Source organism: Mastigoproctus giganteus, chromosome 4, assembly GCF_048544385.1.
Source record: "Mastigoproctus giganteus isolate SK-2022 chromosome 4, ASM4854438v1, whole genome shotgun sequence".
Classification (NCBI taxonomy): Eukaryota; Metazoa; Arthropoda; class Arachnida; order Uropygi; family Thelyphonidae; genus Mastigoproctus; species Mastigoproctus giganteus.
The window spans coordinates 87,374,331-87,399,954 of NC_143578.1; the positions used below are offsets into that span (position 1 = coordinate 87,374,331).

Genomic DNA, 25,624 nt, shown 5'->3' on the forward strand with positions numbered 1-25,624 from the left:
ATTGTTCATTTACACAAGAATACCAGACAATCCTAACCATACAACCAACACACTTGATCTTTTTTTCACAAACAACCCTTTTACGTACAAGGTCGAAGTGAGAGGTCCTTTAGGCACCTTATATCACAACTTGGTGATTGTCTCTTCTCCTATGGAGCCTTTATCTCATGGCTATTCCCAACCTTGTATTGTTTGGCATTACAAGAATGCAAAATGGGATGACCTGCGAGATTTATTTTCTTCTTTTCCTTGGTCGGATTACTGTTTCAAAACTTCTGATGTCAACATTTGCTCAGATCGTGTCAGTGAAATTATTCTTGCAGGAATGGAATCCTTTATCACACACTCCACTTTAAAATCTCGTCCTTTATCTAAACCTTGGTTTTCCAATAAATGTGCTAAGGCTGTTCAGGAGAAGAACGTTGCATATTGTAATTGGCTTGTTTCCAATTCTTCAGTTTCATTTTCTGCCTACACCAAAGCTCGCAACAGTTGTAAAGCAGCTATTAATCAGTCCAAACTAGAGTTTGAACAGGCTAAGAGTAGAAAACTTGCTTCTTGCCGTAATAGTAGCTGAGCATTCTGGTCTCTTGCCAAAGCTATTGGCCACAAATTTTGCCCATCTCTGCTCCCACCTCTGTTCAAACGTGATGGTTCTGTTGTCACTTCAGCCAAGGATAAAGCTGACCTGCTAGCATTCCATTTTTTCTTCCAACTCATGTATTAATGATCTTGGTAAAACACCTCCCACCATTTCTAACACCCCCGCTCCATTCAATGCCTCCTGTGGTCTTCCGTCAAAAGGATGTCAGAAGGATTTTGACAAATCTTGATGCTAAGAAAGCTCCAGGTCCTAATGATATTTCTCCACTTGTTCTACTGAACTTACTCCTGTTCTTTGCTGCCTTTTTTCACTTTCTTATTCCAACGGTGTTTTTCCTTCTGCTTGGAAATTTGCTCATATCCAGCCAGTTCCTGAAAAGGGTGACAAATCGCTCCCATACAATTATCATCCCATTCCAATTACTTCTACTCTTTCTAAAGTAATGGAGAAATCAATTAACCGCCAACTCTTGAACTACCTAGAAACCTTCTGTCTGATCAACGATCACCAGTATGGATTCTATCAGTGGCGATCCATTGGTGATATTCTGGTTATGTTACCAATTCATGGACTAATTCAATGGAAAAGTTCGGTGAAACACAAGCAGTTGCTCTTGACATCTGAAAGGCTTTCGATTGTATTTGGCCTAAAGGTTTTCTAAACAAGCTTCCATCTTATGGTTTTCCAACTGTTTTTTGTAATTGGTTATCCAGTTTTCCCTCTGATCTCTCACTGAGGGTGATGGTAGATGGCTCTTTGTCTTCTAACTTCTCCACTAATGCCAGTGTCCCCCAAGGTGCAGTTCTTTCCCCCACTCTTTTCCTCTTGTATATTAATGACCTTCTTCCATTGAATGGAAATGCTATCCATAGTTTTGCCGATAATAGCACATTGCATTCCACTTTCCATTTTGAGAAACTTTGCCCGGCTCAATCAGTGTCAACTTCTCGAATATCTACTACCAATTCCTTAAATGCCGATTGATTTCACTCCTTCTAAAACTCAGTCTTGTCTTATATCTCGCAAAAAGGATTCTTCTGCTCCTATGCTTATCTTTGGTGACACTCCAATTCCTAGGCAAAATGATATATCTCTTTTGGGGATTAGCCTGACTTCTAATCTCTCATGGCACAAGTACAATACAATTATTGCTGCCCCTGCATCTAAATAACTTGGTTTTCTCTTTCACTTACAGCGTTATTTTTCTTCAAAACAGCTGTTCACTCTGCACAAATCATAAATCTGCCCTACCATGGAATACTGTTCCCACATCTACTGTTTCTGCTGCATGCCTCTTCTACAGATATTTCCATGGGCACTGTTCTTCTGAATTATCTTCTATAATTCCTGCTCTCTCTTCCAAAACAGTCCGAACACGTACCATCACCAGCCAACATCCAACTTCAAACTCACAGAACCAACTTTTCATCTTCCTCATTTATTCATTCAACTGCTGTTTTCTGGAACAACCTTACTTCATACGTATTTCCTCAAAATTATAGTCTACAGAAGTTCAAGTCCAATGTCAACAAATATCTTCTTTCATCTTCTCAACCTCCAACCCAAGCATGGTACTAAGTACAATAGGTTCCAATACCTCTCGTGTTTACATAAAAAAAAAATCCCATCAGCATTCAGCTTGCTCAACCCATTCAAGGCCTTATACATCTTAATCAGATCACCTTGCAGGTGCCTACTGCTCAGGCGCTGCAGTTTGCAGAACTTAAGCCTTTCTTGGTAAGAGCACCCCTTTGTTCCCCTCACAAATCTTGCTGCCCATCTTTGTACTCTTTCTAGCAACTCTACATCCTTCCTAAAATGAGGCCTCGAGACCTGTACACAGTACTCTAGGTCTGGCCTGACCATTGCCTTGTATAATGGGATAATCACCTCCCTGTCCCTGCTAGCAAAATTCCTATATATCATTGACATTCACTTTCCACCTCCATGACCTGCCCTGGCAGCCCATCTACACTGCTCGGCAAACTTCATATGTCACTGCACAATTAGCCCCGGGTCTTTTTCACTTTCCATTTCCCTGAGCATATTACCACACAGTTGGTACGTTTCTCTTCGGTTTTTGCTACTCATATGCAGTACTTTGCACTTGTCAATGATAAACATCAGTTGCCACTTCCCAGCTCATTTGCCCTACTTATCTAGATCCAGATGGAGTAACATACTGTCCTTACTGTTATTAACAACCTGCCAACCTTTGTATCATCTGCAAACTTGGACATTAAACCTAATATACCTTTATCAATATCATTGATAAATAAACAAAACAACAATGGGCCCAAAACCAAACCATGGGGAACTGCACTAATAACATTTGTCCACGAAGAGCAATGTCCATCGATTACCACTCTCTGTCGTCTCGCTATCAACCATCCCTTTATTCCTTGTAGCAGCTTACCCTTAAAGTCATACCTCTCTAATTTTTACAGCAGTCTTCCATATGTAACAGTATCGAAAGCTTTCCTGAAATCCAAGTATATTATATCAAAATTATTTTTGTCATTCAGTTCCTTTGTGACCACATCATAGTATCCAATCAAATTGGTCAGACAAGACCTCCCTTTAACAAACCTATGCTGTGTCTTAACTATTACTGCAGTCTTGTCTAGATGATCCTGCAATGCTTCTTTAACCAGTGATTCCATTATTTTCTCCGGAACACAAGTTAAACTAACAGGTCTGTAGTTACTTGTGTCACATATTGAATCCCCTTTGTGAATTTGTGGTACATTTGCACACCTCCAGTCCATGGGGGACCTCCCCTGAGTCCAAGGAAGCTCTTATAATTATGGCTAATTATGAGTCTCCAGGTCTTTTTCACTTTCCACTTCCCTGAGTTTAGTACTACACAGTTGGTACGTTTCTCTTTGGTTATTGCTACCCATATGCAGTACTTTGCATTTGCCAATGTTAAACTTCAGTTGCCACTTTTCAGCCCATCTGCCCAAATTTTCAAGATCTGGTTGCAGTAGCACACTACCATTACTGTCATTAACAACCCTGCCAACCTTTGTATGATCTTAAAACTTCGACACTAAGCCTGATATACCTTCATTAATATCATTGATAAATATACAAAACATCAGTGGGCCCAACACTGAACCCTGTGGGACTGCACTAATTATATTAGTCCACGAAGAGCAGTGTCCATTGATTACCACTCACTGTCTTCTCTCACTCTACCACTCTTTTTTCAATTGTAGCAACTTACCCTTAATACCATTCTGCTCTAATTTGTACAGTAGTCTTCCATGTGCAACAGTGTCAAAAGCTTTCCTGAAATCCAAGTATGATATCAAAATTATTTTTTGCATCCAGTTCCTTTGTAACATCATAGTATCCAATCAAATTTGTCAGACAAGACTTTCCCTTAACAAACCCATGCTCTGTCTGAAATATTGCTGCACCCTTGTCTAGATGATCCTGCAATGTATCTTTATCCAGTGACTCCGTTATTTTACCTAGAACAGAAGTTAAACTAACTGGTATGTAATTACTCGTGTCACCCTTCGATCTCCCTTTGTGAATTGGGGATACATTTTCACATCTCCAGTCTGTGGGGACTTTCCCTGAGTCCAGGGATGCTCTCATAATTATGGCTAAGGGTTTGCTTAGTTCCTTTGCCACCTCCTTTAATATAAATGGAGAGATCCATTCCACACCAGGTGCCTTTCTTATGTTTAACTTCAACAATTTCTCCTCCACTTTGCTCTCAGTTATTACAAAATCACCCTGTTACAGTTTGATAAACTTGTGGCATTTTCCTCCCTTCATAATTCCTCATGTGTGAATGTAGATGCAAAATACTCATTCAGTTTGTTAGCCACCTGAGCAGGGTCATCAACAGTTGAACCATCGATATCAAGTGGACCAATCTGATTCATCCCCTTCCTTTTAGAGTTTATATAAGTAAAGAAGTCCTTGCTGTTTTTTTTTAGCATCCTTTGCCAAAGATTTCTTGTAATCTGCCTTTGCTTGCCTAATCTCTTTTGTGACTTGATTACAGATTAGCTTATGTCTGCCATAGGCTTCTGTGTTTCGTCTGATAATTTATATGTATCAAATGCATTTTTCTCCTTTGCCACGAGTCTCATTAGTTCATTTGACAACCATTTAGGACTAAACCTTGAACAATATTTCTTAATCGGTATGAAAAGTCTAGCAGCTTCCACGATTAATTCCTTGAATGCTTCCCACTTAGAATTTGCTGTTGGTAACATCATCAGTTGGTCCTAGTGTACAGAATTTAAAAACTGTCTGAGACCACTGTAGTCACCTTTAAGGAAGCAAAAACCCTTCCCTTTACCCCGATGGTAATTATATCTTTAAGTAAATCCCACTTCAGCACACTGTGATCACTGCCACCTAGTGGTTCCTTTATCTGCAAATTCTTAATACACAAATAATCACTGCTGATAACCAGATCAAGAGTATTACCCTCTCTGGTTGTCTATCGAACACACTGCTGCAGAAAACAATCATCCAATAAATCCACAAAAGTCTTGCTAGTGTGTGAGTCATAAATTCTTTGAATATTTTAATGGCAATGCATATATCTAAAGAATAAAGCTTTATCTTTAGGCTATTGCTTTATTTTACATAAGAGGAAATAGTTAGGATTAGCAAGGGCACATGATGCAAGAAAGCAAGCTTATATAGCATCAGCCAAAAAAAAAAAAAAAAAAAAACCACCCTTATTTCACCCATCGCCTCACTCCAAATGTTTGTCAAGTTCTGTCTTGAATCTATTTAAGCTATCAACTTCTACGACAGATGGAAGTTTTGTGCAGCAATCAACCAGCTGCTGCCTAAAGGCAAACTTCTGCATATCAATCCTACAACCGTCTTTCCTCAATTTGAATTTATGCCCTCTGAGATGATTATTCTGAGCAAGAGGAAGAATCCCATCAGCACCGAGCATGCTCAAACCATTCAAGGCTTTATACACCTCAATCAGATCACCTCGCAGGTGCCTAGTCTCCAGACATTGTAATTTGCAAAACGTAAGCCTTTCTTCATAAGAGCAACCCTTTGTTCTGTTCACTAATCTTGTTGCCCTTCTCTGTACTCTTTCCAGCAGCTCTATATCCTTCTTAAAATGAGGTCTCCAGACCTGTATACAGTACTCAAGGTGTGGCCTGACCATTGCCTTATACAAGGGGATAATCACCTCCTTATCCCTGCTAGAAAAATTCCTGTATATCATTGACAAGACACAATGAGCTACTCTTCCAGACTGTCTGCACTGCTCAGAAAATATCTGCCTGCACAATTACCTCCAGGTCCTTTTCATTCTCTACCACTGTCAGTGTGGTACAATAGAGTTGATACATTACTCTGGGATTACTGCTTCCCATATGTAATACTCTACATTTGTCAATGTTAAACTTCATTTGCCACCTCTCAGCCCATCTGCTCAAATCTTCTAAATTCTGTTGCAGCAGTGTACCGTCATTAGTGTCATTAACAACCCTGCCAACTTTCGTATTGTCTACAACTTTGGACATTAAGCCTGATATACCATCATCAATATCATTTATAAATACAGAAAACAACAATGGACCCAACACTGAACCCTGAGGTACACCACTAATAACCTTAGTCCACGAAGAGCAATGTCCAGTGATTACCACTCTGTCTTCTCCCACTTAACCATTCCTTTATCCTTAGCAGCAATTTGCCTCCACACTGCTTCAATTTGTGCAGCAGTCTTCCATGTGCAATAGTATCAAAGGCCTTTCGAAGATTCAAATATATGATATCAAAATTATTCTTTGCATCCAATTCCTTTGTGACTACATCATAGTATCCAATCAAATTAGTCAGGCAAGACTTCCCCTTAACCCATGCTGTGTCCGAGCTATAACTGAAGTCTTGTCTAGATGATCCTGCAATGCTTCTTTAACCAGTGCCTCCATTAATTTCCCTGGAACAGAAGTTAAACTAACAGATCTGTAATTACCTGTATCTCCCTTTGATCCTTCTTTGTGGACTGGGGTCACATTTGCACATCTCCAGTCCATGGGGTACCTCCCTGAGTCCAGGGAAGCTCTCATAAGTTTGCTTACTTCCTTTGCCGCCTCCTTTAATATAACTGGATAGATTCCATCCACCCCAGGTGCCTTTCTTATGTTTATCTTCAACAATTTCTCCACCACTTTAACTTTACTCTCAGTTATTACAAGATTATCTAGCTCACTGACAGAGTTGAATATATCTCTGGCATTCCTCTCCCTAAATAACTCCTCATGTGTGAATGTAGATGCAAAATATTCATTTAGTTTAGTTTGTTAGCTACCTGAGCAGGATCATCAAAACAGTTGAACCATCGATATCAAGTGGACAAATCTGATTCATCCCCTTCCTTCTAGAGTTTACATAAGTAAAGATATTACTTAAGTTTCTCCAATTCAGATTTGAAATGAAGGGAGGGGACATTATGATGAATATAAACCATGGGAACTAACAGTAGTTAAGCATTTAATGTCCTTAATTGTTACTAGATGGGCCAAATTGCAAGAACTGAATGGGAACCAGTTTATGTGTTTGATGAAAATACAGAATCGTGCAGAGAAAAGAAAAAAAAAAAAAATGATGTTTCAAACAACAGAACACTTGAAATTATTTTAAAGTTGTATAAAGCATATACAATGTGTAAATAATAAAAGCAAATTACTGTAATTTTCTCTTATTCATAAGCTTCCCTTTCGTATGTACGTAATCAATTATCCACAAAAAAAATTGACTATCCAAAATACTCTTGTTCCCAGTTTGTTTTTGATAACTGGGATTCTACTATATATATGTGAATAAACAAATGTTAAAAATAACAAAAAAAAATTATAATTTTTTTACCTTTTCTGGATGTTCTAGATGAGAATGAATAATACCTTCTTTTCTTGTTAGCAGAAGACAATTCCATGGTGCCCATTCACTTTTTAGATCCCACCTCATTAGTTTTAAATCATTTAGAACATCAGAACCACTGAGAGCACTTTGTCGGTTCCATATTTTTTCCACCAGATGACACACATCATTTATCTATTCAAAGGCAAATCTTAAGTTCAAATGATTAAGAATATGAAAAATTTGTGATTCTTAATTTAATGAAACCAATTAGATACATAATTTTCAAAATAAGTCTTTTACAGATTTCTCCTATCATTTATCAGCTATTTCACAACAACATTTTAGCATTAGCAACAAAAATTTTGTTGTGAAATATTTCATAATCGATAGGAGAAATAATAAATGGTAGAAGACAATGTGAAATATTGTCTGCTAAGACAAAAATGTTTTATTTAGTAAATAATTATTATGCACTTTACACACACACACACATGCATAATTTTCTAAATGAAAATAATCTAAAATTTACTTTCCATTGCTGCATTAGCAAAAAAACAGACATTCAAATGCAATGAGTGTGTCTAATGCAAACTATTCTAAACTGGAATAGTTTGCATTAGACACACTCTCAACTGTCTTTATGCATCTCTATATAAGAAGAGAAGCTGACATTTCAGCATTAACAGGCTGGTGTTCTGCATGAAGAATGGGACAGAGATGTGATATGAGTGAGTTCCAACAAGGGATTGTTATTCTCAGGGACCAGATTAGTGGGGTGGTGACAGACACAATTACTTTCATTCAGTATTCCATACATGTTCTTGTGTATCAAGAGTGGACCAACTGTGGAAAAACCAATGTGCCTATGCAGGCCAGCCATGCCTAGTTGACTGAAGGGGTGTGAGAAGGATCCAATGTGTTACCTAGTAGAAAAGATGTGCCATAGTAGAATAACTGACTATGCAATACTACACAGGAATGGCATGGCCAATTTCAACATGGACCATACATTAAAAACCAGTACAATTCGACTATCATAGCTAATGACCCACTCAAGTATTTCTGCTGGCAGCCCGTCACAAAGAAGATGCACTTATAGCGGACATGGGAGGAAAGCAAGCCATTGGATGACTGGAAACAGGTTGCATGGTGAGGAATCACATTTCTAACTACACTACAAGAATGGATAAGTGCAGCATCCACTCAACATGACACTCTTGAACCCTGCTGCAAGAAGGGGGGGATTGTACAGACTGGCAGGGTTAACATAATGGTCTGCAGCATATTTGAGTGGGAACCCTAGGCCTCCTGGTACCTATCAATCAGTGCATATTTGGACACTCATAGTGTGTCTATCATTTCTGACCAAATTTACCTGTTCCTGTTCAACAAATACAGTAAAATATCGTTAATACCAACTCATTTTATACAACGTACTTGTTTATATGAAGCACATACTATTCCCCTGCGAAAGGATAGGCTTTTCTATGTAAATATATTTGTTTATTACAAAATTCAGTTAATATGTATTACAAAGTTCATTTTCACCCTGTGAGAAATAAATGTTATTTTGTATGTTTAATACAAATCTTGGCACAGCTGTCCGATTATTGCCTCTGGCCACCCAGTTCCCTACTTCCTGAAGGATGGCACTGACTTGTTAATAAATTACTTTTGTGTAAACAAAACCAGTTTATGGTATCTACAACGTAAGTGCACTCTGAAAAACATCTTTCTGAAGGATGAGCTGTTAACAAAAGAATAAAAATAGTTTTTCTGAGCTGCTTACATACACTTCCCCTTTCTCCATGGGATTAAGGTCAGTTGCAACTGTTATGCCAGTTCAAAGAGTCTTTTGCTACAGTATACAGTAATCTATTTTTTGTGCCATTTTATCCGAGCTGATGTCTTTTTTGGAATTTGCGTCTTTAAATTAATTTAAAATTTGTTTATATTAAATCTTATCTAGCAGTGTTATGACGAAAAAACGTAAATGGATGGAATTAAGCCTGGAAATTAAACTGAAAATTATACAAGAGGCTGATAGGATGGATCAAAGTAAAACTGATATTGCAAAGGAATACAACATCCCTTTACCTACTTTATCTACAATACTGAAAAACCGAAAAAAAACTTGAAGTGTGTGGCAGTGGAGTAGCGATAAAAAACAGGAAACAAATTCGTGGTGCAAAACACAAGGAACTTGAAACAAAACTTTTCGAGTGGTGCCAACAAATATATGCATCTAATTTTCCACTATCAGGTTTGATTTTGCAATAAAAGGCAAATTATCTAACTCAGCAACATGTAATTAGCGACTTAATTTGCAGCAGTGGTTGGCTCCAAAGATTTAAAAACAGGAATAATTTGGTTTTGCAAAATGTTTGCGGCAAGTCTGGATCAGTCGACAAAGAAAAGGTTACAGACTGGTTGTGTTCTGTAAGGTCCATTCTTGAAAAATACAAGGCAAGGGATATTTTTAATCTTGACAAGACAGGTTTATTTTATAATTTGCTGCCAAAAAAAAAAAAAAAAAAAACATTTGCTGTTCAAGGAGAGTCTTGTCATGGTGGAAAATTAAGTAAACAAAGACTCACTGTTCTGGTGTGCTGCAATTCATATGGCAGTACAAAACTATGCCCACTTGTGATTGGTAAGTTTTCCAAGCCAATATGCTTTAAAGAAGTTAACCAACTTCCCTGTGATTATGAGGTCAATAGAAGTGCTTGGCTTACGGTCAAAATTTTTCAGTCTTGGTTATCAAAAGTTATCAGAATGGCTTCAGAAAAAAGGAACATTTTGATGATTTTAGATCGTTGTACAGCGCATTCTGCTGAGACACTTAAGTTGACAAATATATGGCTGTCGTTTTTACCTCCCAATACCACCAGTTTTATGCAGTCACTGGATCAAGGCATTATTTATAACTTCAAGAGAGCATATAGAGCCCACCTGATAAGGTCCTTGATCCGCAACATAGAATGAGGTAACAATTTGTAGCCAAATTGGAGTGTCGATGCTATTCATAATCTTGTTATTGCTTGGGACAGTATTGCATTAAGTGTAATAATCAACTGCTTCAGAAAGAGTGGCTTTGGAGAGCATATCATCAAAAAAGTCCAACAGACGAATGTGATAGCAACATTAAGGAATGGAGGAGCATATGGATTTTGTTGGTAAATTTAAAGAGTTTGTGAAGGTGGATGATGAAGTTGCTACCACAGCAACACCAACACCAGAAGAGCTGCTGAGCACCAAGCAAAATGATGATGTTTTTGTTATCAGCAACCAGTGAAAGTGAAGAAGCACACACGCTGCAGTCTAAAAAAGATGCTCAAAATGCATTGAGCATAATATAGAATGTTTTGGCCTGCAGTAACATTGATAAAGCAATAACTATTGCATTTGATAATGTCTGTGCTGTAGTTAAAAATGTATATAGGAGAAAAACTGTGCAAACAACATTGGATTCTTTCTTTAAATTAGATTAATTTATTAAAAAATTAATGGTTTGTACGTCTCGTTTTATATTAAGATTGTAATTCTGTTTACTGTGATACTAAAATACTGTAATATATAAAAATATATACAGTCAGTTCTGCTATAATGTGGTACATGTGTTCCTAAAAATCTCTGTGTTATGGTATTTTGTGCATTAAAAACAACAGGGCTTATGAGAAAAACAGGGATAGGGGCAGAGCACTCAAAAAAAAATATTCAGTCTGGTAAGTAAAACACTAAAAAAAGTTAGAAACCCAATAAAATTGCTAACACAGGTTTAAATAACTTAAATTTCTAATAAATAAATAAATATTACAGTAAATATAGCACTTTACCTTGACAAGATATGAAGTTTGTTTGATCGATATTTCTGTTCACTGACATTTTAATTTTTTTTTTTTTTGGATTGTAAAATTTGAAACAGTAAAAAAGGTAAGCAATCAATAATGACAAACACATGATGCTCAAATTGCACAAGCGAGACAAGTTTATGAAGCTTAAAAAATGGGAATGAAGAAAAGATTCTGAAAATTTATTTGTTTTTCATATGATTGAAGATTTCATGGAAGGGGAAACATATTTCACCATAATAACATAAAACCCACAGAATATCATGTCCAATACGAGATATCCTATCAATCCTTTCTTTAAACCAATTCCTAACTTTCTACACAGTCTGAATATTCTTCTTTTCTTATTTTTCTGCTGCTCTTTGCTTTTTCCACCATTAAGCTTCCCAAATACCCATACTTGCTCATTTGTTCTATTTTCTCGCTCACACTCGCACTCCCCACCATTTCAATATTTAACTTTGTACCTGTCTCTTCCCATTCTTATAATGTTTATCTTCTCCATATTTATTCTCGTTGCAAACTTATCAACTTTCCTTTAGCCTACTGACCAATTTCTGCAATCATTTCTCAGAATTTGCCACCAGTGCCATATCAACTGTAAATCTAACATTTTCAATAACCTTTCCCCATTTTCTCTCATCCCTACAATTCTCTCTCATCCATATTTCCTTTATCAAATGCCTCTTTAACCATTTCTTCTACATACATTTACCATATACAAAGTGTGTCTGAAAAGTTTTCAGACTAATTTTTTTCAAACATCCTTTGTAAAAAGGATAGGTGGAACAGGACCAGGGTATGTCTGCCAGGGGCAAAGGTTGATGACGTCGTAGAGCGGATATCATCTTTCAAGGGCACAAAAGGTGATATAGTTGTACACGTTGGCACTAATGATATTAAGAGTAGGAGACCGGCGGAATTACTCAACAAGTACAGGTCACTGTTGAAAAAAAGCCGTGAAATAGGGTTGAATTTGAAAGTGTCTGCAATTCTGCCCAGACACGATAGGAGGGAGTACATGATGAGAGCCTTGTCGATCAATTCGGCCCTGGAAAGATTGTGCAAGGCTCAAGGGGTAGAATTTTTTTCAGCCTGGACTGTACTTGTTAACAGGAGAGATTGCTTCTACAGGGATGGGATACACTTAAATAGAAAGGGTGCAAGAATATTTGCTGATGCTATCGAGGCAGTGTTAGGTGGGTCGGAAAACTGCTAGTTTGGGGGGATACAAAGACTAATAGTTTAACAGTAACCGCAGGCAGAGGTGAAGGTGATTCTTGCACAACTTCTATTAGAATAAGAAGTGACCTGGAGCGAGGGGTGTTGGGGGTTTCAGGGACGGATGGCAGTCATCATGGATTAGTTGGGTATATGGGATGTGTTAGGGTAACAAGGAATAGGCATAGGAGCATGTATGCTTGCATGTATACCAATGCTAGAAGTATAGTAAATAAATTTGATGAATTTGAAGTGTTGGTCAAGACATCAAAGGCAGATATTGTTGGGATAGCAGAGACGTGGTGTCACAAAGATATAAGGAATGCAGAACTGGAATTTGGGGAGTACAATGTGTACAGAAAGGATAGACAGGACAGAAAGGGAGGGGGTGTTATTCTGTTAATTAAGAAAAACATAAAATCAAAGGAAGTGCACCCAGTTAATATAGATGAACAGTGCTCTGTTGAGTCAGTTTGGTGTGAGATAAGCACTGGAAAGGAAAAATAAGAGTAGGAGTGTGTTATAGGCCTAATGATTTGAATGAGTACAATGAACAATTGTACAGAGAAATAGAGTGGGCCAGTAAATCAGAATGTCTTATAATGGGGGATTTTAACTTCCCAGATATTGACTGGAACTTGTGGGTTGGTCACTCACACACTAGTCAGACTTTTGTGGATTTATTGGATGATTGTTTTCTGCAGCAGCATGTTCGAGAGGCAACCAGAGAAAGTAACACTCTTGATCTGGTTATCAGCAGTGATCATTCGTGTATTAAGAATTTGCAGATAAAGGAACCACTAGGTGGCAGTGATCACAGTGTGCTGAAGTGGGATTTACTCAAAGAGGTAACTACCGTCAGGGGTAAAGGAAAGGGTTTTTGCTTCCGTAAAGGGGAGTACAGTGGTCTCAGACAGTTTTTAAATTCTGTACAGTGGGATCAACTGACGATGTTACAAACAGTAAATTCTAAGTGGGAAGCATTCAAAGAATTAATCGTGGAAGCTACTAGACTTTATATACCGAATAAGAAATATCGTTCAAGGTTTAGGCCTAAATGGTTATCAAATGAACTAATGAGACTCGTGACAGAGAAGAAAAATGCATGGGATGCATATAAATTACCAGGTGACGCAGAAGCCTGTGGCAGATATAAGCTAGTCTGTAATCAGGTCACAAAGGAGGTTCGGCAGGCGAAGGCGGATTACAAGAAATCTTTGGCAAAAGATGCTAAGAAAAACAGCAAGGATTTCTTTACTTATATAAACTCTAAAAGGAAGGGGATGAATATGATTGGTCCACTTGACATCGATGGTTCGACTATTGATGATCCTGCTCAGATAGCAAACAAACTGAATGAGTATTTTGCATCTACATTCACACGTGAGGAATTATTACAATTTGAAAATGGAAGAAGGTTATCAAATTGTAGCAGTGTGCTTAATGATTTTGTAATAAATGAGAGCAAAGTGGAGGAGAAATTGTTGAAGTTAAACATAAGAAAGGCACCTGGGGTGGATGGGATCTATCCAGTTATTTTAAAGGAGGCGGCAAAGCAACTAAGCAAACCCTTAGCCATAATTATGAGAGCATCCTTGGACTCAGGGGAGGTTCCCACGGACTGGAGATGTGCAAATGTGTCCCCAATTCACAAAGGTGGATCGAAGGGTGACACGAGTAATTACAGACCAGTTAGTTTAACTTCTGTTCCGGGTAAAATAATGGAGTCGCTGGTTAAAGATGCATTGCAGGATCATCTAGACAAGACTGCAGCAATAATTCAAACACAGCATGGGTTTGTTAAGGGAAAGTCTTGTCTGACAAATTTGATTGGTTATTATGATGTGGTCACAAAGGAACTGGATGCAAAAAATAATTTTGATATCATATACTTGGATTTCAGGAAAGCTTTTGACACTGTTGTGCATGGAAGACTACTGTACAAATTAGAGCAGAATGGTATTAAGGGTAAGTTGCTACAATGGATAAAAGGATGGTTAAGTGGGAGAAGACAGAGGGTAGTAATCAATGGGTGCTGCTCTTCGTGGACTAATGTTATTAGTGGAGTCCCACAGGGTTCAGTGTTGGGTCCACTGTTGTTTTGTGTATTTATCAATGATATTGATGAAGGTATATCAGGCTTAATGTCGAAGTTTGCAGATGACACAAAGGTTGGCAGGGTTGTTAATGACAGTAATGGCAGTGTGCTACTGCAACAGGATCTAGATAATTTGGGCAGATGGGCTAAGAAGTGGCAACTGAAGTTCAACCTTGACAAATGCAAAGTACTGCATATGGGTAGAAGTAACCCCAGAGAAACGTACCAACTGTGTGGTACTACACTTAAGGTGGTAGAAAATGAAAAAGACCTGGGAGTAATTGTGCAGTCAGATATGAAGTTTTCTGAGCAGTGCAGACAGGCTGCTAGGGCGGGTCATGGGGTTTTGTCAATGATATATAGGAATTTTGCTAGCAGGGAAAAGGAGGTGAACGTCCCTCTGTATAAGGCAATGGTCAGGCCACACCTTGAGTACTGCGTACAGGTCTGGAGGCCTCATTTTAGGAAGGATGTAGATTTGCTTGAGCGTGTACAGAGAAGGGCAACAAGATTGGTGAGGGGAATGAAGGGATTCTCTTACCAAGAGAGGCTTAAGTTCTGCAAATTGCAGTGGCTGGAGACTAGGCACCTGCGCGGTGATCTGATTGAGGTCTATAAGGCTTTGAATGGGTTGAGCACGCTGAATTCTGATGGGATCCTTCCACTTGTTCAGATTACCAACCTACGGGGACATAAGTTCAAATTAAGAAAGGACAGATGTAGAATAGATGTGCGGAAATTTGCCTTTAGCCAGTGGGTGGTTAATTGCTGGAACAAACTTCCATCTGTCGTTGTGGAAGTTGATAGGTTAAATAAATTTAAGGAGGAACTGGACAGGCATTTGGAGGGAATGGTGTGATTTTTTTTTTTTTTTGGCTGATGCTGCATAAGCTCCTACACTTGCTTTCTTGCATCATGTGCCACTACTACTAATACTACTAGCAACGTACATTAACCACTGTTGAAGCTATTCACTATCAAGTCTAAGCTGGCTCTCTGCCAAATTTAATCAGTGTGCACAAAGGCATTCTACCCGAAAGTTGTGTTTAAGTTGGCACAGTAAAATCATATCTTCGTGGATTCGAGGACTGAGCAAAGAGTGGCGATAAAATTTTTTTAAAGCTGGAAAAACTGCAACTGAAACAACTGCAATGGTGAGTGCAGCTTATGGATATGAACACACTTTTGCGATCCAACATTTTTCGCTCATATGGGCAGTTCTGTGAAGGTAGGAAGATTTTTAGGATGGTGTGGCGTGGTTGCCCATCCCAGTCTCACGTGGACTCGACCATCAAAAAAGTTTGGCAGCTGTTAATGGAAGAGCACTGGCATTCCCTCCGAATGATAGCAGACCAGCTTCACATCAGCAAGGATACTGTGTGTTCTACTGTTTTCCAAGATTTGAAAAAAAAGAAATGAAAAAAAGGAAAGTACGTGCTTGCACTTTGTACTACATATATTGACGATGGAACAGAAGGAGGAACGAGTTGTTGCTGTGTGTAGAGATTTGAATGAGATAGAAGGCAGTGAACCAGACTTTTTAAAAAACTCATAACTGGTGTAAATCCTGTTGCTTTGCATACAAACCCAAAACAAAAAGACAATCAACTGCATGAGTTGGAGAAAATTTGCTGAGGCTGAAGAAACTCCAGTTCCAAAAGTCTTGAACCAAAATGACGTTGGTGATTTTTTTTTGATTGGAAAGGAGTTGTGCACAAAGAATTTGTACTGTAAGTACAGACAATCAACTCAGAATTTTACAGAGGAGTAATGGACAAACTGTTGAAAAGAATTCAGCATGTTAGGCTAGATGCTGCCAAGTCACATGAGTGGTTCTTGCTTCACGACAATACACCTTTACACAACATGACAACTGTCAAGCAGTTTCTTGCAAGGGTGTTTCACCATCCTCCATATTTATTTATTTGGCACATGCTGATTATTTTATGTTCCCCTATAGTGAAATCCCACCTGAAGGAAGACAATTTTGACAGTGTTTCAGAGATCCAAAATCCAATTGAACTCAAAGTTCAACTGAATTTTCAAACCAGCGTGATAAGGAAGTTAAACAGGGTTCCACAAGGTCAGTTCCACAGAGCCATCCAGAAGCCATACGAATGTACAAAGAGGTGTATCGAGTTATGAAGGACATATCTTGAAGATTAAATGGTAATAAATTGTTTCCTTGGGATTTTGATTTTTTATGAATGTAGTCCTAAAATTTTTCAGACACACCTTGTACATTAAATAAAGTCAGATTCAGATAAACACCCCTGTCTTGCACTTCTTCCTATCTTTCCTAAATTATAAGATGCTACCTACAAAAAGATGGCAAAAAATATGGACCCTGTAACACCAGGACACAAAAAACTCAGACAGAATCATGGCAGTCATCTGCAGCAATGCAACTGGAATGCACAAACTGCTGCATTTTGTTGTTGGTAAATAAATTAAGTCAAGGTCTTTAAATAATATAAATTGTTCATCTTTACCAATTTGCTACCACTCACAGAAATCAACATAGATGGATTCTGCTATTATTTAAATTATGATCTGTTTTTCATGAATTTGTATCTTCTGTAAACTGAAGAAAATAAACATGGGAGAAGGCTGTATCATACCCCAGTTGTGAAGAACTTAAACATGTTTTATTATTAAATGTAACTTTTTGATCCAGCCTATGAGTTAAGTGGTTCCAGAATGTCTAAACAGGCAACGTATGCAAGAATTTTTGAGTTCAATTTTGGAAAAAAATAGGAGACACAAATACAGGTCTTATAGAATTGTTAAAAGTTATTAACATCAAAGATGTGTTTACAGTATAGCACTGGCACATAACTAAATTCTAAGTTCAACATTTATTATGTCTTGGAGAAAACTTTGACCTGAGGTTGATATTAATGAAAATCCTGCACTAGAATTTAGTGATGAAGATAATGAAGATCAGTTTAGTTATGGAAGGATAATATGTGGTTGTTTTCCATTAAGGTTATTATTATATTAATACCACATGAAATTAATAATATAATTTATTAGGCTGTTTGCCTACATTTCTATACATACAGTATAGCACTATACATGTAGGCTGTTCGCTTACATGTACAGAAATGCAGGAGAACAGCCAAATAAACTATATTATTAATTTCACGTGGTATAAGAGTGGTATTAATATAATAATACCCTTAATGAAGAATAGTTTATTAACTAATTTCAGGCAAACTGAAAGTTCCCAAGACTTACAATAAGAAGACATATAACAATGGATTCAACAATGTTTTCCAATAAATCATCACCAATTTACTGGAAAATTAAATTATGGAAGATGCAGAAGTCATACACACTGTGACTGAAACATGGATCTAAATATGGAGAAGAAAAAGAGGTTGAATCAAATCCAGAACCAAAAATTTTTCATGCAGCAGTTAAAAACACCACATCACATTGAATAATAGTTTGGTTCAACAGGCAACAATGTTATGATTATGAAAAAATGGAGAGCTAGCCTGCAAAATGATGCATTTCATCATTTAAATGGAAGAAAATTACTGATTTTATGTAAATGAATATACACTGAGTTGGCTTTGCATTAGCAACAAAACGTGTAGGAATGGACTGGTCTGTGATGCTGGTGAAGGCTCAAAGTTGGAATAGCTGATGTACAATTGTAGTTTGCAATTATTTTTCAATGATGCATACAATGCATCCAGTTTTTGAGAACGAGGAAGAATGGGGCAGCATCGAGATCTCTCCAACTTTGAATGTGGAATGATTGTGGGGGGGGACACAAGATATGCACTGTCTCTTGTCAGTTTTGCAACATCAGTCAATATGGTTAAATGCTCCTGTTCCGTGGTGTCACAAGACTATTACAACTGGCTCAACAGCAGTCAAACAACCAGCTAAAGATCACATGTGGAACAGCAATGTGTGGTCGATGCCCATGATGAGTGTCACGTGCCTTGTCTCGTGACACAACAGCAATGCAGCACAGTGGTTTAGTTAACCACCCAGTACAATGTAGGAATAGCAAGATCAATGTCCATATGATATATTAACATGAGCTAATGACCCCATCCACATGGACTACTGAAATTAGCTCATAGAGGCTGTGGAAATCGATGGCCATCAAAGGTACCCACACTCACTGCGAGAAACAAGAAACTGTGCCTCGTACGGGCATGTCAGCACCAATATGGTTTGGTGTTGCTAACATGCCCACTAGTGCCACTTCAAACTTTATCATGCTGATGGGCATATCTGCATTTGGAGAAAGTGACACGAGGCCATGACTCCTGGATGCACTGTTGGAGTTTGGGAACTGTTTTTGTGGTATGCTCTGAGTAAAGTTAATCAATGGCTTGGGATAACTTTGGCATCTATCAACAAGATAATGTACCATGTTATGAGGCTTGGTAGGTTCCTAATTGGTTTCAGAAACATGAAAATAAATTCTTTGTCCTCTGTAGAATAGCTGAATTCGCACCTTATGCTTGCTTAAAAGGCTATTATTTAGCTGAGTCACCTATACTTTTGTCCCCTACTGTATGTGTAGTGAGAAATTTGATGCCGTGACTAACATTGTCTTTATCTTACTAGGCGAAGGACAGGAAGTGTAACCCTATCCGATCTTTGTTAAGTGGGTCACAACACAGTGAGCTAACGTTATTCTATCAGCTGTTGCTCTAATCTTCTTCAGAGAGGAATGCGTAATGTATTTCCAAAATAGACTTCAAGGTGAAATATGAATCTCATAGTTGCTAGTCGATAGTGTTAAGCAGTTCCTATGCAGGAAATAAGGCTTCCGAGCCCAGCGGACACCTGCTGGGATATTTGGTACTTTTACCCCACATAGATATGAGATTCATTTTTCACAGCGATGAAGTTCCATTTTAAGTATACTTTGTCCCCAAGTAACAAACCCTGGGAATAAGCCCCCCATTAATGAGCACCCTAGCCAATCAGAATATGGTGAAGGCTTAGGGAGGGGGGCCTATATATTCAGGTGGGTGACAAAGGACAGGAGCTTCTGGTTGTTGTTGCAGTTAGGTTGTTGACTAGTGAGAGACTAACCCAGAAGACCAAGGAGAACCATTTTTCTCCTGACCGATTGCTGTTTCTTTTGTCAACTGCCCACTCCTCGCCTTGTCTTTTGATTGAAGAATCATTCATGACAGAAATCTACCCTCCATACTTGGGAAGTCATTCCTGCTGTATTATCGGAAGTATCACTCCTAAAGACCTTCCAGCTGAAGCTTCCTGTATAACTTAGTAGGACAAGAGAGGTACAGACATAGAACCAGTTTCGGTTGATCCAGACAGCTATTCTATTGGTAAGTTCTACGTATTTTTACTCTCATTTAGCAGAATAGAAGCATCCCTCCTCATTAGAACATTATCTGACACATTACTTTTCCAATTAGAGTCTAACATAATAAGTCAATCGTTATACATAGAAGTGGTACAGCACTTGTGAATACTTATACACTTATACTGTTGTAAGACGTGAATTGGATCACAGAGTATGAGCAATCCCCAAGACACATAGAACATGAACCTATTGTGATACCTGTTCCATTAACTTTTCATACCATTGATCTTATGTGCTAAATTTTACCTCATCTCTAGTGTGTTACGAGTGAAGATGACATGTATTTAGTAATTACTGTATAGTATTGTTAATTTAGCAATAAACATTGTTTTCTATTTGAACTCTTGGCTCTGACCTATTCTCTTGCTACACGTTATCCTTAGCAAAAGAACCACAGTAAAGGAATCATAATATTTATTTGTGGCGTTACGAGTCCTGACTATAATATATAAGAAGTTCTTGGAGTGAAATAAACACAACGTATGATCCAAGCTGCAAGTTCTCCTTATCACGATGTTGAGCAGAACTTTACGGCATAGAGATCATTGTCCTATTATAAAAACCACTAGACAATCACCTAAGTTCAGTGACATTTTCTGGAACATCATTACTAATGATCAAACCCGCCTGATAATCTTGTTTATATGCATTGCATCTTAAGTAATACTAAGAGTTAAAAGTCTTATCTTCCATAGGAAGAATGATGACCAGAAAAATCCCACTGTAACACCTCCCATGACCACTCAACTCAACCTAATTGAGCATGTTTGGGACCTACTGCAAAAGGAAATTCAATGCTATGACCATCCACCTGACAATGTGTGGCCATTACTGGGCACATTGTGCAATGTAGTAGTAGTGGCATGTGATGCAAGAAAGCAAGTGTATGAGCTTATGCAGCATCAGCCAAAAAAAAAAAAAAACACACCATTCCCTCCAAATGCCTGTCCAGTTCCTCCTTAAATTTATTTAACCTATAAACTTCCACAATGACAGATGGAAGTTTGTTCCAGCAATTAACCACTTGCTGGCTAAAGGCAAATTGCTGCACATTTATTCTACATCTGTCTTTTCTTAATTTGAATTTATGTCCCCTTAGGTTCGTAATCCGAACAAGTGGAAGGATCCCATCAGAATTCAGCGTGCTCAACCCATTCAAGGCCTTATACACCTCAATCAGATCACCGCGCAGGTGCCTAGTCTCCAGCCACTGCAATTTGCAGAACTTAAGCCTCTCCTGGTAAGAGGATCCCTTCATTCCCCTCAAAAATCTTGTTGCCCTTCTCTGTATACGCTCAAGCAAATCTACATCCTTCCTAAAATGAGGCCTCCAGACCTGTACGCAGTACTCAAGGCATGACCTGACCACTGCCTTATACAGAGGGACGTTCACCTCCTTTTCCCTGCTAGCAAAATTCCTATATATCATTGACAAAACCCCATGACCCGCCCTAGCAGCCTGTCTGCACTGCTCAGAAAACTTCATATCTGACTGCACAATTACTCCCAGGTCTTTTTCATTTTCTACCACCTTAAGTGTAGTACCACACAGTTGGTACGTTTCTCTGGGGTTACTTCTACCCATATACAGTACTTTGCATTTGTCAAGGTTAAACTTCAGTTGCCACTTCTTAGCTCTTCTATGTATGGATAGCACTACTACAGGTCACCCTGCAACACCTTGTGGAGTCCATATCAAGATGTGTACAGGCTGCATTATGAGCAAAATGTGACCCCCACAAGGTATTAGGTAGGTGTTGCTAATGATGCCAATAAAGTGTAAATGTGTATGTTTTAAGTAAAACAATTAGCACTGCCTGTTTTATGATTCCCCATTTTAACTGATTTTTAGGATTAACTGACTAACTACTGGTCCCGATAACATTAGATAAGAGGACTTCTACTAGATAAGAAACTATGAATATTACCAGAAAAGATAATTTAAAACCGAATTAATCATATAATAAAAAATAGATGATGGAGATTCTTCTCAACAGATATCAGAAGCTGGAGAGGAGAAGATGCATATACAGACCATATATTATAATGGGAACAATAAAAAATAAAGCTGGCAAAAATTTTAAAACCAAAAAACACAAGAATAAAGTTTCGATTGCAAAACTGGAAGATAAAAGCATTAAAGAGCAGTTTAAAAAAGAAAAAAAAAAATTACATTTGATATAATTGATTTGATTCGTAAGGAAAATATCGAAATCAAATGGTTTCTCTTTAAACAAATATACACAAGTCTAGTTGAAAAAATCTTGGGGAAGAAGCAAAGCTAGCACAACGAATGGATTTCAAATCGAACAGTTCAACTAGTAAAGAAAGGAGATTAAGAAGAAACTGACACAAAATAAACGTACATTCATTCATTTTCATTTATTGAGTAAAGTGGCCCCTAGCCAAAAAAATATGGCAAATCCGCCATACATATAGAAATGGTATAGCATGTTATACAATTATTAACAATACAAATTTCACATTCACGTTACAAATCAACTATACTATGCAATGTCATCCCCTCAGCTGCAGCAAAACAACCTGGACAAGTAGGCACTAACAGAAACTGACGAAGAGACACTGTCCACAGATGAGCACAAGCGTCACATCCTAGAGACTGATCATCACCGGTAATCTCCAAAAGATAAACAGTTCAACGAACAGCCATCTACCAGCAGTCAGAGAGCTCAACAGAAGTTACTCATATTAACCAGCAAAACCAAGTTGGAAGAAGGTGTTATTGTAGGGTCAAATCCAAGAAAAACAACAACAAAGGCTTCTTGCCAACTGCATTGGCAGCAGCAGAAGTGGACACCCACCCATTAAGGAAACAGAGTACTAACATCCTGTCCACCTCTGCTAGGAATTTTCTCTGTTCCTATATAAAAAATAACATACTGTTCCATGTAAATAAGGGGGTACTGTCCACCAATTCATCCATTATTCAAACTGAACTCTTCCAACTGCAAAAGTATATTCCTTCTCACGAAAACTGAATTTGCAAAATTTTGAAATGAAATAAAATTTTCCCTTGTTTTAATAAGTACGGGCTCAATCCCATCCACCAGACGAGTTACATTATTAACATTATTCAGTAAATCCAAATGCAAATCAGCATAGTCCAAACAATTAAACAAAACATGTTCCCAGATCACCACATGTACAGTTGCATTTTGCTACGATTCCAAGACTATTCAGTTCAGCAAAAAATGATCTGTGACCTGTTAGTAAGAATGTACAATGTAGATTTGGTACTAACCAGATCGGTTTAATATAATTCACACCATTAACACAAGCGAAAAATTTGAATGTTATTTTACTTTTTTCCGAACAATTCCATCTGTTTTGCCATTTTTGTAAAAGGAGCTCCCAAATCCTCTTTTTGTTTCTCAAGTCATTTAAAGTGTTAATTTTGATGCCCAGCAACCTAGATTTTATACCTCTTCTCAAATAAAAGGATAGGCATCTAAACCCTTACTGCAAATCAAGTATTGCCAGCTAATACTTGTACTTGCAAAGCTTCTGTGGAAACAGTTCTGCAGGCATTTTGAGTAACATAACTCGATGTATAGAATAGAGCTTTATGGTGTTGCTTAGTTTGATTGCATGGCCAACCCAGATTGATGCACCATACATAACAATTGGCAGAAAATACATTCATAAATCAAATGGAGTGTTTTCCCCTTTATCCCCCATTCCACTTGTGTCATTCTTAAGTTCATTGCAATAAATTTCTTCACCTTCTTTGATATATAGTTATTATGCGAGATAAAGTTCAAGCCACTAGCAATACATATTCCCAAGTATTTAATCATATCATTAACACCTGCTGTAAGGAAATACCATTCAACCTTATGAGAGGAGGTCTACTAGGAGCCAATTTACTTCAACATCATGATTTTAGTTTGTGATATAGATATTGTCAACCTATGTAAATTATGCCATTTGCATAATTCTTTCAATCAGATCTCATTTCAAGCTCCTTTCTGGAGTTTCTGTGCACAAGTATTTCCATATCATCTGCATAAGCTATTGTGTGTGAGTGGTCAAATTCTCTCTCTCTCTTGAACCAATCTTCCAAAACCAAGTTCCACGTTAAAGGACCAAAGACAGATCCCTGCGGACAGCCTTGAGTCACACGACGCGTAATTGATCCAAAATTCAACTTAACTGTTACTGTGCAATCCCTAAAGTAATCTTTAATTATAGAGAAAATATTAAAAGAACATTTAGCCATGCACAACATCATCAGTACTGTCCCAACTAAAGGAATCAAAGGCAAAGTCTACAAAAATTCTCAAGGTATATTCATAATTCAATTCCTGAACATTGCGAACTAAAGAGTGAAGCACATCCTCAGTACCTAAACCAGGAGTGAAACCATATTGTTTGTTAGAAATGCCAATATTACTTCTTTGGTAGATAGTAATCTGCATGGCTAAAAGCTTCTCATAAACTTTACCAAGACCAGAAAGCAATGCAATAGGTCTATATGAAGCAGGTGAACTGTGTTGAAGATTTTAGGACAATCTTGAGCAGTGCATCCTTCCAGGGAGACGGAAATACACAATCTCTTAGACAGTTATTAAAAACTTGTAACAATTCATTCGAATAAAGATTAGAGAACTTTTTGATTACCTCTCCCTCCAGTAGGTCCATACCTGGACATTTGTTATTTTTAATGGACTTAACAATGGTGAGAAGTTCATCATGGACAAAGGGTAATTCTTCAATGTCGTTCCATACGACTCATTCAATGCATGCATATGACGATGTTCTAGATTAACACATGGGTTAACAGCCATGTTATCATTACCTATAAGGTGATCTCAGATTGCACTCATGGAATCTTCCCAACTATATATCTCAGTGGTGTCCTTGCCAATAGAATATATAACATCAGCAGCTGCTTTGAATTTTCCAGTACAAATCTTATAAACCAATCCCCAAGGGTCATTATTTCCTGCTGTTTTCACCAATGTTTTCCAGCAGTCATATTTCTGTTTAGCGATAGCATGGACATACTTGTTACTAAGACGTTGAAAATAAAGGTGCAGATGAAGAATTCAGGAATGCGTACAAGAATAAAGATAAATAGTTATCTTTATTCTTGGGTGATTATACAGATAGGACATAAGGAGTCTCTATGAAATAACAAGGATATTATTACAAACAAGAAAGATATATAGGATAGACAGACTGAGTATTTTCCAAAATACTTTGAATAATAATAACCTCTAAACATTATATATCCCAGATTAACTCTGCGTGCAACTGAAGATAAAAATGGATGATACAGCAAAATGGAAATTCAAAGTGCATTAAAGAAGTTAAAATATAATATGGCAGCAGGAATTTATAACATACCAGCTATTTGAAGGAAAATATAAAATGAACCATCAATATATTGTATCCTTTAGTGAATGATATTTAGAGGGAGGAAAGATGGCCACAGGACTAAAACACAGATATAACTATTAAAATACCAAAAAAAAAAAAAACCAAGGAGACTAAACTAGTAAAAAGTGGTGGGGAATAATGCTTCTAAGTATTGTAGAAAAAGTATCATCAAGGATGGAGTAAGAAATAAATGTAATGCTAAGATCCAAGCA

The 25,624-nt window shown here is 37.7% G+C and overlaps 1 protein-coding gene across 1 annotated transcript in view; it reads right to left on the reverse strand.

Moving 5' to 3' along the window:
• The window catches only part of LOC150086888 (IQ motif and ubiquitin-like domain-containing protein), a 257,010-nt gene that overhangs the window by 43,245 nt on the left and 188,141 nt on the right, over positions 1 to 25,624 (reverse strand). The window contains exon 10 of the mRNA XM_090371662.1: positions 7,478 to 7,663. Coding sequence (XP_090227788.1) covers positions 7,478 to 7,663 — 186 coding nt within the window. The remainder of the gene's footprint in view (positions 1 to 7,477; positions 7,664 to 25,624) is intronic.